The sequence below is a fragment of the Mastigoproctus giganteus genome, chromosome 2 (assembly GCF_048544385.1).
Source record: "Mastigoproctus giganteus isolate SK-2022 chromosome 2, ASM4854438v1, whole genome shotgun sequence".
NCBI lineage: Eukaryota > Metazoa > Arthropoda > Arachnida > Uropygi > Thelyphonidae > Mastigoproctus > Mastigoproctus giganteus.
In genome coordinates this window covers 80419425-80433942 of record NC_143576.1, presented here as the reverse complement: position 1 = coordinate 80433942, position 14518 = coordinate 80419425, and the positions used below count along the sequence as shown (strand labels likewise).

The 14518-nt window shown below is 37.9% G+C and overlaps 1 protein-coding gene across 1 annotated transcript in view; it reads left to right on the top strand.

Annotated features, from left to right (window-relative positions):
* LOC150089359 (NBAS subunit of NRZ tethering complex-like) overlaps window positions 1-14518 on the top strand; it is a 1057261-nt gene that overhangs the window by 231465 nt on the left and 811278 nt on the right. The window contains exon 19 of the mRNA XM_090389247.1: window positions 2026-2104. Within this exon, the coding sequence (XP_090245373.1) occupies window positions 2026-2104 (79 nt within the window). The remainder of the gene's footprint in view (window positions 1-2025; window positions 2105-14518) is intronic.

Genomic DNA, 14518 nt, shown 5'->3' with positions numbered 1-14518 from the left:
TCCTGCCCATCTGGCTATGGAGGCGCCTATTGCAAGATGTGCTTGCCTCTTTTGCCATATTCTTTTAATGTAAATGCATGGATTTCATCAACATAAGGTGCCTTATTTACTTTTTGTTTCAACAATTTATCTTTCATTTCTTCTTATTTATCACAGAATCATTTAGCTCCCAGTTATAATGTGGTGTACTTCTGATTTTTTCTTCCTTAAAAATTCATTTATGCTTGATTGTAGATTCAAAAATGTTTATTCACCTTGTCAGGAAACCTGAACAGGATCATTAGTGTTATGCCATTCATATCTACTGGGCTAGTGTGATTCATTCATCTGTGTAGTGTTAACATCCTCTTCATTTAAAAATGAAGTAAGAGTGGCATACACAAACCTTATATGTTGTTGAAAGTTTATACAAGTGCAAGAGTGTGTTGTGGTTTGTTTGAAATTGTGTTGCAGTACATTATCTTTGCAACTTTGTATGCCATGTTTAAAGTGTATACAAGAGGATACAAGGTCATAATGCAGTTATATTTCTTTCATATCTTAATCTTTAAGATACGAAAGAAATATATCTGAATACTAGTTATTTTATTTTGTGTCTGCTGTTATTTATTATTTTGCCTCTAACATATTTTAAAATTACCAAATTGTGAATAAAACAATTGGAGAACAATGATATAGCCCATCTTGCTTTTGGATTTTGGTTGAAATTAGGTTGATGCATTGCAAGTACTTCAAGTAAAAAGGGCAAGAAAATACCCAGATCCTTATGGGTGTGTGCATAAAAATTGAGCCTTATATACTCAGTCAGATTTTATCCGACAATGACAAGGTGTCAGCTGTTTTTACTTTTTTACAACTTATTAATTTATATGCATATATACTATGTGTATTTTAGTGCAGTTGCATAATTTATACCCAGCTAAATATAGATTAGCAAATTTGCAATAGCGGCATCATTTAAGTTACATCTCATATTGTAAATACCTTAACGACAAGTTGCCACGACATTACACTACTTTGAATAAGTAACGCTTCACCTGATGGAGAAGACTGTTGTTACTTATTCTCAGTGGATACCACCACCACCACCACCACCACCACCACCACCCAGATGGCACCATTTCAGGGCTATTTGGCCCTTCTTCTGTGGGAGGGTAGGTAGGTACCCAAGTGATGTAATGATGGCAAAACAGTTGTGAAGTATATCTTCACAAGGGCCAAATAGCCCTGAAACGGTGCCGTTTGGGTGGTGGTATCCACTGAGAATAAGTAACAACAGTCTTCTCCTTCGGGTGAACCGTTACTTATTCGAAGTAGTGCAATGTCATGGCAACTCGTTGTGAAGGTATTCACAATATGAGATGTAACTTAAACGATGCCGCTATTGCAAATTTGCTAATCTATATTTAGCTGTGTATAAATGATGCAATTGCACTAAAATACACATAGTCTAATCTCTTTCGCATCTTGAGGCTTTAAGCCCTAATGCATTACAGTCTTATGCATATATATATAAAACAAAGCATATATTTTTAGAATATATGCCACCTTTTTAACATATACTTAACCTTTTGACCAGGTAACCTACTTTAAAGTTACCAGAATCTATTTTTATCATGTCATGGTGTATAATAGCCATTGCCGCTAATGTGCCAGTAAAATCCTATACCAAACTAAAACCAAATGCATAAAAATTAGAGTATTTCTGATTAAAAAAAATAATAAATATGAATATGAATTTGATTGTATTACTGGATTAAAACTAATACAGAAGGAATAGAGTGCAGTATCACATGAGAATGTCCCCCCCTCTACTTACATATTGGATTGAAATAAAAATTTGATATCTGTAAACTTTGTATCTATATAAATTTGTGGGCTATATATTGTGCACCAATATCATTTAATGTACCATAGTTTGATGTAACATACTGTAGTTAAAAATAATGATTAATGATTTTTAATGTGTAGAGTATTGAACCCTTGGGTGTCATTTAAATAGTTATAATTTTTTTATCATTTCAGGCTTACATTAGAGCAGAAACAGCTATGTGAATGTCGTCTAAAATTGTTTATGTACTTGGATAGGCTGATGACATACGAGGTTTGTACTCTGGTATTTTTTCCATACCAGAGAAAAATTTCATATATGTATATTTATTTGTTTATTTATTTATTTTTAAATTCAATTTATCTAACAGATATTAAAATAAATGATAATTATTTTAACACTTGTGCAAAGCCCTTTATTTCTATACATATTTAATTCTAGTAAATTAAGGTGATTAAACTATATTTTCTCTTTATTGAAGTAAGATACATGTGATATTCTTTTAGTTGCCAATTGATTATCTCTTCTGATTGTGTCCACAACCTGGAAAATTTTTCAATATGTTAGATATAAAGCTTGGTGGATATATTTTAAATATATTATAAATAAAGCTTGAGGGTTATATTTAGAGTATTAGAAATAAAGCTTGTTTTATTATCAGGTTTCCTGCAACCATATGCATCAACTAATACATATCACAAGTATCCATATATCTTGTGAGATATGGTAGCTGAGGCATCTCTTATACCTTGAAGAGAGGATTCTTTCTTTCTAGCCTCATTACATGTTTTTTGTCTTTCTAACCATGCAAAGTAAGAGAGCTTGTTCTGTCTTACTTTATGCCTGTTTCATGCAATTAATAATTTTGATTAAGGCACATCACGTTTATTGGCTATATACTGGAATTTCTGCAGTAGTTACACCGACTACTGCAGCAATTTTCTAGTCACGCCGACCCAGCTGGTCGAGATGCTGAGGCATTTGCAATTACTAATGACCTTGCACAGATTGTTCATTTATCTACAAGAATACTGGACAATCCTAATCATACAGCCAATACGCTTGATCTTTTTCTTACAAACAATCCTTCTAAGTACACGGTCGAAGTGAGAGGTCCTTTAGGCACTTCAGATCACAACTTGGTGATTGTCTCTTCTCCAATGGAACCTTTATCTCATGGCTATTCCCAACCTCATGTTGTTTGGCATTACAAGAATGCAAAATGGGATGACCTGCGAGACTTCTTTTCTTCTTTTCCTTGGTCGGATTACTGTTTCAAAACTTCTGATGCCAACGTTTGCTCAGGTCGTGTCAGTGAAATTATTCTTGCAGGAATGGAATCCTTTATCCCACACTCCGCTTTAAAATCTCGTCCTTTATCTAAACCTTGGTTTTCCAATAAATGTGCTAGGGCTGTTGAAGAGAAGAACGTTGCGTATTGTAATTGGCTTGTTTCTAATTCTTCAGTTTCATTTTCTGCCTACACTGAAGCTCGCAACAATTGTAAAGCAGTTATTAATCAGTCCAAACTAGAGTTTGAACAGGCTAACAGTAGAAAACTTGCTTCTTGCCCTAATGGTAGCCGAGCAATCTGGTTTCTTGCCAAAGCTATTGGCTGCAACTTTTGCCCATCTCTGCTCCCACCTCTGTCCAAACCAGATGGTTCTGTTGTCACTTCAGCCAAGGATAAAGCTGACCTGCTAGCATCCCATTTTTCTTCGAGCTCATGTATTAATGATCTTGGTAAAACACCTTCCACCATTCCCAACACGCTCCATTCAATATGTCCTGTGGTCTTCCGTCAAAAGGATGTCAGAAGGATTTTTGACAAATCTTGATGCTAAGAAAGCTCCAGGTCTCGAAGGTATTTCTCCATTTGTTCTCAAAACCTGTGCTCCTTAACTTACTCCTATTCTTTGCCGTCTTTTTTCACTTTCTTATTCCAAAAGTGTTTTTCCTTCTGCTTGGAAATTTGCTCATATCCAGCCAGTTCCTAAAAAGGGTGACAAATCCCTCCTATCCAATTATCGTCCCATTGCAATTACTTCTACTCTTTCTAAAGTAATGGAGAAATCAATTAACCGCCAGCTCTTAAACTACCTAGAAACCTTCCGTCTGATTAACAATCGCCAGTATGGATTCCGTCAGTGTCGATCCACTGGTGATGTTACCCATTTATGGACTAATTCATTGGAAAGGTTCGGTGAAACACAAGTAGTTGCTCTTGACATCTGAAAGGTTTTCGATCGTGTTTGGCATAAAGGTCTAAACAAGCTTCCATCTTATGGTTTTCCAACTGTTTTTAGTAATTGGTTATCCAGTTTTCTCTATGATTGCTCACTGTGGGTGATGGTAGATGGCTCTCTGTCTTCTAACTTCTCCACTAATGTCGGTGTCCCCCAAGGTTCAGTTCTTTCACCCACTCTTTTCCTCTTGTATATTAATGACCTTCTTCCATTGACTGGAAATCCTATCCATAGTTTTGCCGATGATAGCACATTGCATTCCACTTTTCATTTTGAGAAACCTTGTCCTGCTCAATCAGCTTTAACTTCTCGAAATTCTGGCACCAATTCCTTAAATTCCGATCTTCAGGTAATTCTCCAGTGGGGTAAAGACAACTTAGTTGATTCCAACCCTTCTAAAACTCAGTCTTGTCTTATATCTCGCAAAAAAAGGATTCTTCTGCTCCTATGCTTATCTTTAGTGACACTCCGATTTCTAGGCAAAATGATATATCTCTTTTGGGGATTACCCTGACTTCTAATCTCTCTTGGCACAAACACAATACAAATATTGCTTCCTCTGCATCTAAAAAACTTGGTTTTCTTTTTTGCTCTCTGCTTTACTTTTCTTCCAAACAGCTGCTCACTCTGTATATATCGCAAATTTGCCCTGCCATGGAATATTGTTCCCACATTTGGGGTGGTGCCCCCAAAACCTCTCTCAGGCTTCTTGATTCCATTGAGAAGAGGGCAGTTAGGTTAATTAATGATTCATCCCTAACAGAGTCTCTCCACTCGCTTTCTCATAGATGTACTGTTTCTGCTGCATGCCTCTTCTACAGACACTTCCATGGGCACTGTTCTTCTGAATTGGCTTCTATAATTCCCGCTCTCTCTTTCAAAACAGTCCGAACCCGTGCCGCCACCAGCCAACATCCATTTACTGTCCAACTTCAAACTCACAGAACCAACTTTTCTTCTTCCTCGTGTATTTATTCAACTGCCGTTTTCTGAAACAACCTTCCTTCATACGTATTTGCTGAAAATTACAGTCTACAGAAGTTCAGGTCCAATGTCAACAAATATCTTCTTTCATCTTCTCAACCTCCAACCCAAGCACGGTACTAAGTACTATAGGTTCTAATACCTCTCGTGTTTGGGGTTTACATAAAAAAAAAAAAGTCTGCCTTGATATGAACTTTCCTAGCAGCTTGTCTGCTTTTTTCAGAAAACGTTTTTTACTGTACAATCACACATTCTGTATGAATGTATAATATATGACATCCCCAGCTAATAGCACAGATTGGCCACTTCCCAGGGGAGAAGAACATCTGTTCATAATAGAAGAGCAAAATTATAAAGCTTTTACATCTTTCACACATAAAGTATTCGAAATGCGCAGAGCAATCCAAAGAATGACAATTCGCCTCCCAACAATTAAACAATAATCAATAGTAAAATTGCCCAAGTTTCCCACCACGCCAAGACGAAGACTTAAAAACTGTTAGGATAGCAGTATTCTCTGTCCTGACGGAACCATGACATGACAAAACTCCCCAGGACTACCCTGCCATGTGTAGGAACCTGTGGCTCCACACCAAATAAGTAACCATGTAGGGGAGGGAGATGTACATGCAGCAAGGGAAGCAGATTAGCTGAAAAATATCAGTAAACTCTAGTAGCGAGGGGATGCAATGTAGAATGAAAGAAGAATGAATGAATGAGAATGAAAGATAGAATGAATAGGCTGGGCACTGAGTGAACTAGGAATTATGGTAAAAGGAAATAAATGGCAGTTTTGGTGAAAGAAAGAGTGACCTAGCATGAGAGAAAGAGAGAGTGAATGGGAATGAGTGGAAGAGTAAATGTAATTGGCCGAAAGAATACAAAGTTAAAAATAACTTACATTATATATACTGTACTAACAAACATTTACTAACCACATAAACATTATCACTGTATTCTCCCCTGGCGTGCAAAAAAAAAAACAAAAAAAAAAAAAAAAAACTTGCGGCTAGGCCTGCACCACAACTGAAGAATAACAGTAAGTTGAGGTGCCCAGAGAGTGCAGTGCAGAAAGTAAGAGTCGAATAAATGAGATGAGAGCTAGAAGAATGAATAAAAGTGTAAGCGTGTGAGAAAAAGAACAGAAACCATAAATGCTCTAGTTAAAGTACACACTAACCCTAGTTTTAATTAATATTTAAATTTACAGTACACATCATTGCATCCCTTCCTGGTGTGTGAGAAAAAGATGAATGAGTTGAATGAAAAAAAAAAATAAATACAGTCCATTCTGGTTATTTGGGACACATCGGGACTAGTGCATTTTGGCCCGATTAAGCGGCTGCCCCAATTATCCGAAATTTCATGTAATAGTTAAAAAATACAGTGTACCCCCCCCACTCAACATAGTAAAGTGCCATTCACTATACGATGTGCAGTAAGCGACAGTCATTGTGATCGCATTTGTGAATTGAATTTTAATTCTATTTAACTGCGATTCTAATTATAGAAAATAGGAGGAATATTATCAACAGGCTATAAAAGCAAAGATATATTAAGCACAAATTTACCCTTTATTACCTTACCAATTAAAAAATACGTGAAATCGGAAGAATATACGTGATAATCGGAATAATTAATACGTACTGTAATATGTACATACGAACTAGTTGACATTTCTGTTCACTGACATTTGTGGGTGGGGGTTAAAATTTAAAACAGTAAAAATATAAGCAATCAATAACAAAGAACACGGCACGCACAAATTGCAAGTAACACGATATGCGCAAGTGAGAACTGAGCAACGAGTTACAAAGCTTTAAAAATATGAATGAAGAGAAGATCTGAAAATTAATATTTTCATATGATTGAAGATTTCATGGAAGTGTAAACACATTTCACCATAATAACCCACAGAATTCCAGCTGTCGGTATTATCGCAAATTCAGTAAGATCGAGTTTACTGTCCGTTTATGATAGATTTCACTAACAGAAAAGTCCGATAAACAGGTGACTGCTAATTGTTTTTATTGTTTTGTGGTGGTGGTGACCTCCAGAATTTTGACCAAACCACGTGGTACTGTCGGAGACAATCGTAGGGTAATCTCCAGTGCTGCAGTCTCCTGCCCCTATTAAACGGCATGCTGTCCCAATTAAGCGAAGTAAACCCTGGCTATTTTCTCGATTGGTTTCTGTTTTTTAAGATTTTCCCCAAATAAACAGCTGCCCCGATTAACCGGTAGCCCAAATAACCGGAATCCACTGTATATGTTTATATAAAAAACTTGGAAAAAAAATTGTAAAATAAGAAAAAAGTATTAAAAAAAAAAATAAATAAATAAATAAATAAATTAAAAAAAAAAAAAAAGAATAATAATAATAAAAAAAAAAAAAAAAAGAATGCAAGTAGAGTGAGAATGCAGATTATGAATGAAGTAAATGTGTGTCTCTTCCGCCCCCCTTGCCTGGTGGGTTCCCCACTGCCAGCTAACATATCCCATCCCCGGAGCGGGATGGGTTGCTTGACCTTCACACTGGATTTGACACTGCTTGGACATGACATTGATGAAGACATTCTGCGGCTTTGCTGCCAACATGGCATTGGCAATCTGAACTGGGTACTCTAACCTGGTTCCCTGAAACCCCACCCCCAGGCAGGGGGGAGGGTGGGGAGAGACGGAACTCTGTCTCCTCTCCTCTCCTCCCTGTCTACCCCCCATACTTCGCCAGGTTGAGCTCATCTCCACTGACCTCTTTGGGGATGCCTACTCTATTGTCCCTATTCTTCTATCTGTTTTCCCCCCAGTCTTCAGTCTCTCCCTCCCCTCTCTCTCACTAAATCAACCGAGTACATACCCCTTAACAATGCTGCCAAATTCTAATCAACGTCTAAATTCTACCGGTTTCGTGTAAATCTCTAAGACAACTAACACTATTAGCTTTTATCTATTGTATAGCCTCACATGTCTAAATTTAATAACATCAAAATTTTACCCTACCTATTAGGCCTTTAACACATCTCTTTAGCGTTCAACCCCAACCAGCGATTTCCTAACATCAATCCCATTAAGCATTAATGTCATACGCATAAAATTTTTTTTTTTAGGTCCTAGCCACTGAAATCCCAGGAAACTAGGTGGCAGGACCTGCCAGAGCAATTTGTTGTGATACTGGATACACCTCCACGTGGCAAGGTATGGGCAATGTCGGGCCCACTAGGGGCCTGGTGGCCAATAAGCTAGACAAACAATGGGCACAACATATCACACTGCACAGACACGGCCCACACACTTACAAGTCTGTTCTCTGGCTTGACAGTGTACTGTCCTCGATACCGCGAAACACACGCGGAGATGGGAGAAATCCCAGGTGCTGTCTGACACGAATATACCTTATACTTGTACAATCATCCCTAACTCTGTTTTCTTCACCACTGTGAATGTGATGCCATCCAACTGTCATGCTTATCCTGGTTTTTTGCTTCTCACATGCATGCATTTATGAATATTAAACCTCAATTCCTACTTCTCAACCCATTTGTCTAATCATTTTAGGTCTTTGCAGCAGTGCACCCTGATTCCTTACATTAACCATTCTGCTAACTGTTGTATCATCTGCATATCTAGACAGTAAGATAGATATTCCTTCATCAGTATTGTTAATAAATATTGAAAACAGTATGGCATCCTACACTGAATACAGAGAGAGCCCACTAATAATATTAGTTCAAGAAGTGCAGTGGCCATTTATGACTGTCTTCTGTCTTCTAGGTCTTTGCAGTAGTACACCCTGCCACTAATCCATCCCTTTATTCATAGCAATAATTTTTACCCATTGCCATTTTTCCACTGTCCATGAATAATTTTAATAACAGGAAAGTAAATCTCAGCAATCAATACAACACAGTTTTAAATTCAGTATAGAAGCTAAAACTTTTTTTGTAATGAAAACAAATGAAAATGTCATACAGCTGTCCTATGAGCATATTTTTAGGAGCCGAATTAGAATTAGTATTGCCAAATGCTGCAAGAAAGCCAGTTTATAAAGCATCAGCCAAAAAAAAAAAAAAAAACCCACGCCTCACCCACTCATAATCTATTAGTTCTTCCTTAAGTATGTTCAAACACTCAATTCACCACCAACAGATGGAAGATTGTTTCAGCAATCAGCTATCCTTCCTCAATTTAAATTTATGTCCCCTCATGTGTGTAATCTCAATGAGAGGAAGAATACCATCAACATTTGACTTACCCAATTCATTCAAGGCCTTAAACACCTCATTGAGATATCCCCACAGGTGCCTAGTTTCCAGATACCGCAAATTGCAGAAGTGAAGCCATCCTTGCTAAGAGCACCCCTTTTTTTCCTTTCACCAGTCTGATTGCCCTTCTCTGCGCTTGACCCAGCAGATATACATCTGTCCTAAAGTGACACCTCCAGACTATAGTATACAGTATTCAAGATTTTGCCTAACCATGGCCTTGTACAGAGGGATAATTTCATATCTGATGCACAGTTACTCCCAGGTCTTTCATTTTTCACTGTGCTGAGTGGAGTACCACATGTGATACCTTGCATCTGTCTGTGTTAAACTTCAGTTGCCATTTCTCAAACCATTGACCTAATTTTCTTCTTGTTGCACTTGCTTGCCCTGATTACTATCATTAACCACCCACTGTTTCATATGATACTACTTTGTATCATATGAAACTTAGCTATTAAGCAGTGGGAGACTTCTTCAGAGAGAAACCATTCAGATTTTTGGGGATTCAGTTTAAGACTGAAATGGTTGGGATAGTTAGAGAGAGCTATGACCTTGTTACTGATTTCCATTGTGATCACTCCACTGTTGGCTGATGGTGGTATTTCTGTTAAGAGCTTTACATTGTCAGCATAGGATCTCTGTTACACACAAACAGAATAAGGAGAGCGGTAAATAGTAGCTCTGATAAAATGACACCTTGTCGCATTCCTGCATGGATGGATTGGGTATAGGTGGCATTGCAATGAGTGAGGTACACTATTCTATTCTGGAGTGAATGCAGAAAAGCGAAAATGTCACCTTTTATCCGAAAGAAATTGGTTAGCATATTCAGAAGGGCTGTAATATTTAGGATATCAAAAGCAGCTTAATCTAATTCATAAGAGGTAAATTCATAACTAGAGGATAATTTAACTAGTATTATACCAGAATCAATCTGAAGTTGGTGGAAGTTGAGCATGCATGTTGGCTGAGTTCAGTTGCATGATATTAAGTATGTAAACTGACTTGGTGATAATAAGCTCTGCTATTGGATATGTTAGTGGCACCATATTTAATCGTGGTGCTGCTTATATAATATGTTACATTCTTGTTAACAAGAGATAAATATACTATATTGTTATTATCTTGTATTTAAAGTTACCTTTATAGTTATTATAGTGTGTGCTGGTTTTATAGTAGGATGAGAAAACTAAAGTGAGGCCAGTATTAGAAAACAAGTATTTGAGTGATCAATGGCCAACTGACATTGATATGGCAGAATTATTTTTGATTTAGTATCTGAATGTTTTATTACAGGAGGACATTAATTTATTTTAATAAATTAATAAGTTAATAAGTCCTTTTTGAAACAGCATTAGTTAAATAGATCATCTTCATTGTTACAGTATGTTATTGCATTGTAGATCTGTGTGTATAGAATAGATTTTTTAACACTATCTTCATCAGTATTATTAATAAATACAGAAAACAATAAGCCAGTGCTGAACCCTGCAGATTTCTACTAATAACATAAATCCACGAAGAGTAGTGTCCGTTCATAATCAGTCTGTCTTCTCCCACTCAACCATTCCTTTATTCATAGCAGTAACTTGCCCTTACTGCCACATTGCTTCTATACAAACACTAGCAGTGTGCCCTTATTGCCACATTGATACTGTTTGTATGGAAGTCTTTTAATTGTGACAGTATCAAAAGGCTTCCTGAAATCCAAGTATATAATATCAAATTACTCTTTGCATCCAGTTTCTTTGATACTGCATCATAGTATCCAATCATATTGGTCAGACAAGACTACCCCCTTAACAAATCCGTGCTGTGATTGCAGTATAATTGTGTTCTTGTCTAAAAGATCCTGCATTGCATCTTTAATCAGTGACTACATTATTCTCCTGGGAACTGATGTTAATCTAACAACTCTGTATCTCATGTTACCTTTTGATTCCCCCTTTGTGAATTTCAGATGCATTCAAACATCTCCTGCACATAGGGCCCTTCTTGTAAATCCAAGAATGTTCTCATAATTGTGGCTAGGCATTTGCTTACCTCCCTTAATATAACTGAATAGATTCCATCCATCTGAGAGATCTTTTTTTATGTTTAACATCAACAGTCTCTTCCATTTTCCTTTAAGTTATCACAAAATCTTTTTTGATTTCTAGTGTTAGTAATACGTATAACATCTACAGTGTTAGTACCTACATCAATATTATCATATAAGACAATATTGATGTAGGTACTGACAGACAGATTAGCATTAGCATTAGTAGAGGCATTTGATGCAAGAAAGCAAGCTTATGCAGCATCAGCCAAAAAAAAAAAAAAAAAAAAAACCCACTTCCACTTCACCCCTCTGTTCGTTCAAAATACCTGTCCAGCTGAGCCTTAAACTTATTTAGGCTATCAACCTCCACCACAAGGGATGGAAGTCTGTTCCACCAACCAACCACCCGCTGGCTAAAGGCAAATTTCCGCACGTCTATCCTACATCTGTCTTTCCTCAATTTGAATTTATGCCCTCTCAGGTGATTTTTCTGAGCTAGAGGAAGAATCCCATCAGCATTGAGCATGCTTAAACCATTCAAGGCTTTATACACCTCTATCAGATCACCTCGCTGGTGCCTAGTCTCCAGACACTGTAATTTGCAAAACTTAAGCCTTTCTTCGTAAGAGCACCCCCTTTGTTCCATTCACTAATCTTGTTGCCCTTCTCTGTACTCGTTCCAGCAGCTCTACATCCTTCTTGAAATGAGGCCTCCAGACCTGTATACAGTACTCTAGGTGTGGTCTGACCATCGCCTTATACAATGGAATAATCACCTCCTTATCCCTGCTGGAAAAATTCCTGTATATCAATGACAATACTCCATGAGCTACTCTTGCAGCCCGTCTGCACTGCTCAGAGAACTTCATATCTGCCTGCACAACCACCCCCAAGTCCCCTTCATTCTCTACCACTGTCAGTGTAGTACCACAGAGTTGATACGTTGCTCTGGGGTTTGCTGTTTCCCATGTGTAGTACTTTACATTTGTCAATGTTAAACTTCATTTGCCACCTCTCAGCCCATCTGCTCAACCTTTCCAGATCCTGTTGCAGCAGCATAGTGTCAGTAGTGTCCTTGACAACCCTGCCAATCTTTGTATCGTCTGCAAACTTGGACATTAAGCCCGATATACCATCATCAATATCATTTATAAATACAGAAAACAATAATGGACCCAATACTGAGCCCTGAGGGACTCCACTAATAACATCAGTCCACGAAGAGCAGTGTCCATTGATTACCACTCTCTGTCTTCTACCCCTCAACCACCCCTTTATCCATAGCAGCAATTTGCCTCCAATGTCACACTGCTCCAATTTGTGTAGCAGTCTTCCATGTGCAACAGTATCAAAAGCCTTTCTAAGATCCAAGTATATAATATCAAAGTTATTCCCTGCATCCAGTTCTTTTGTGACTGCATCATAGTATCCAATCAAGTTGGTCAGGCAAGACTTCCCCTTAACAAAACCATGCTGTGTCTGAGCTATAACTGAAGTCTTGTCTAAATGATCCTGCAGTGCCTCTTTAACCAGTGCCTCCATTAATTTTCCTGGAACAGAAGTTAAGCTCACAGGTCTATAATTACTTGTCAGCCTTTGATCCTCCTTTGTGAATTGGGGTCACATTTGCACATTTCCAGTCTATGGGTACCTCCCCTGAGTCCAAGGAAGCTCTCATAATTATGGCTAAGGGTTTGCTTACTTCCTTTGCTGCCTCCTTTAATATAACTGGATAGATCCCATCCACCCCGGGTGCCTTTCTTGTGTTTATCTTCAACAGTTTCTCCTCCACTTTACTCCCAGTTATTTCAAGATTCTGTAGCTTACTGCTAGAGTTGAATACACCTCTGGCATTCCCCTCGCTGAATAACTCCTCATGTGTGAATGTCGATGCAAAATATTCATTTAGTTTGTTAGCTACCTGAGCAGGATCATCAAAACTTGACCCATCAGTATCAAGTGGACCAATCTGATTCATCCCCTTCCTTCTAGAGTTTACATAAGTAAAGAACTCTTTGCTGTTTTTCTTTGCATCCCTTGCCAAGGATTTCTCGTAATCTGCCTTCGCCTGCCTAACCTCCTTTGTAACTTGGTTGCATATCAACTTGTATCTATCATAGGCTTCTGTGTCATGTGTTAATTTGTATGTATCCCATGCATTTTTCTTCTCTGCCATATGCCTCATTAGTTCATCTGACATCCATTTTGGCCTAAACCTTGAACAATATTTCTTAGTTGGTATGTAAAGCCTAGTAGCTTCCAAGATAAGTTCTTTGAATGCTTCCCATTTTGAATTTGCTGTTGGTAACATCATCAGTTGGTCCCACTGTATAGAATTTAAATGCTGTCTCAGTCCATCGTAGTCGCCTTTACGGAAGCAATAACCCTTCCCTTTACCCCTAATGGTAGTTACCTCTTTGAGTAAATCCCACTTCAGCACACTGTGATCACTGCCACCTAGTGGTTCATTTATCTGCAGATTCTTAATGCATGAAGAATCACTGCTGATAATCAAATCAAGAGTATTACTCCCTCTAGTTGCCTCCCGAACATGCTGATGTAGAAAACAATCATCCAATAAATCCACAAAAGCCCTGCTAGTGTGTGAGTAACCAGCCCCCAAATTCCAGTCAATATCTGGGAAATTAAAATCTCCCATTATAAGACACTCTGATTTACTGGCCCACTCTATTTCCCTGTACAGTTCCTTATTATACTCATCAGAGTCATTAGGCCTATAGCACACTCCTACTCTCAATTTTGATCTCCCAATGTTTATGTCACACCAAACTGACTCCACACTGCACTGTCCAGCGATGTCGACTGGCTTCACTTCCTTGGTTTTTATGTGTTTCTTAACTAATAGCATAACCCCTCCCCCCTTCCTATCCTGTCTATCCTTTCTGTAGACGTTGTACTCCCCAAATTGCAGTTCTGCATCCCTTATATCTGTGTGACACCATGTCTCTGATATCCCAACAATATCTGCCTTCGATGTTTTGAGCAATACCTCAAATTCATCAAATTTATTTACTAAACTCCTAGCATTGGTGTACACGCAAGTATACCTGCACCTGTTTCTATTCTTAGCTACCCTAACACAACCCATGTGTTTACTTGTAACGCAATGGCTCCCAGCAGTCTCTGTAATA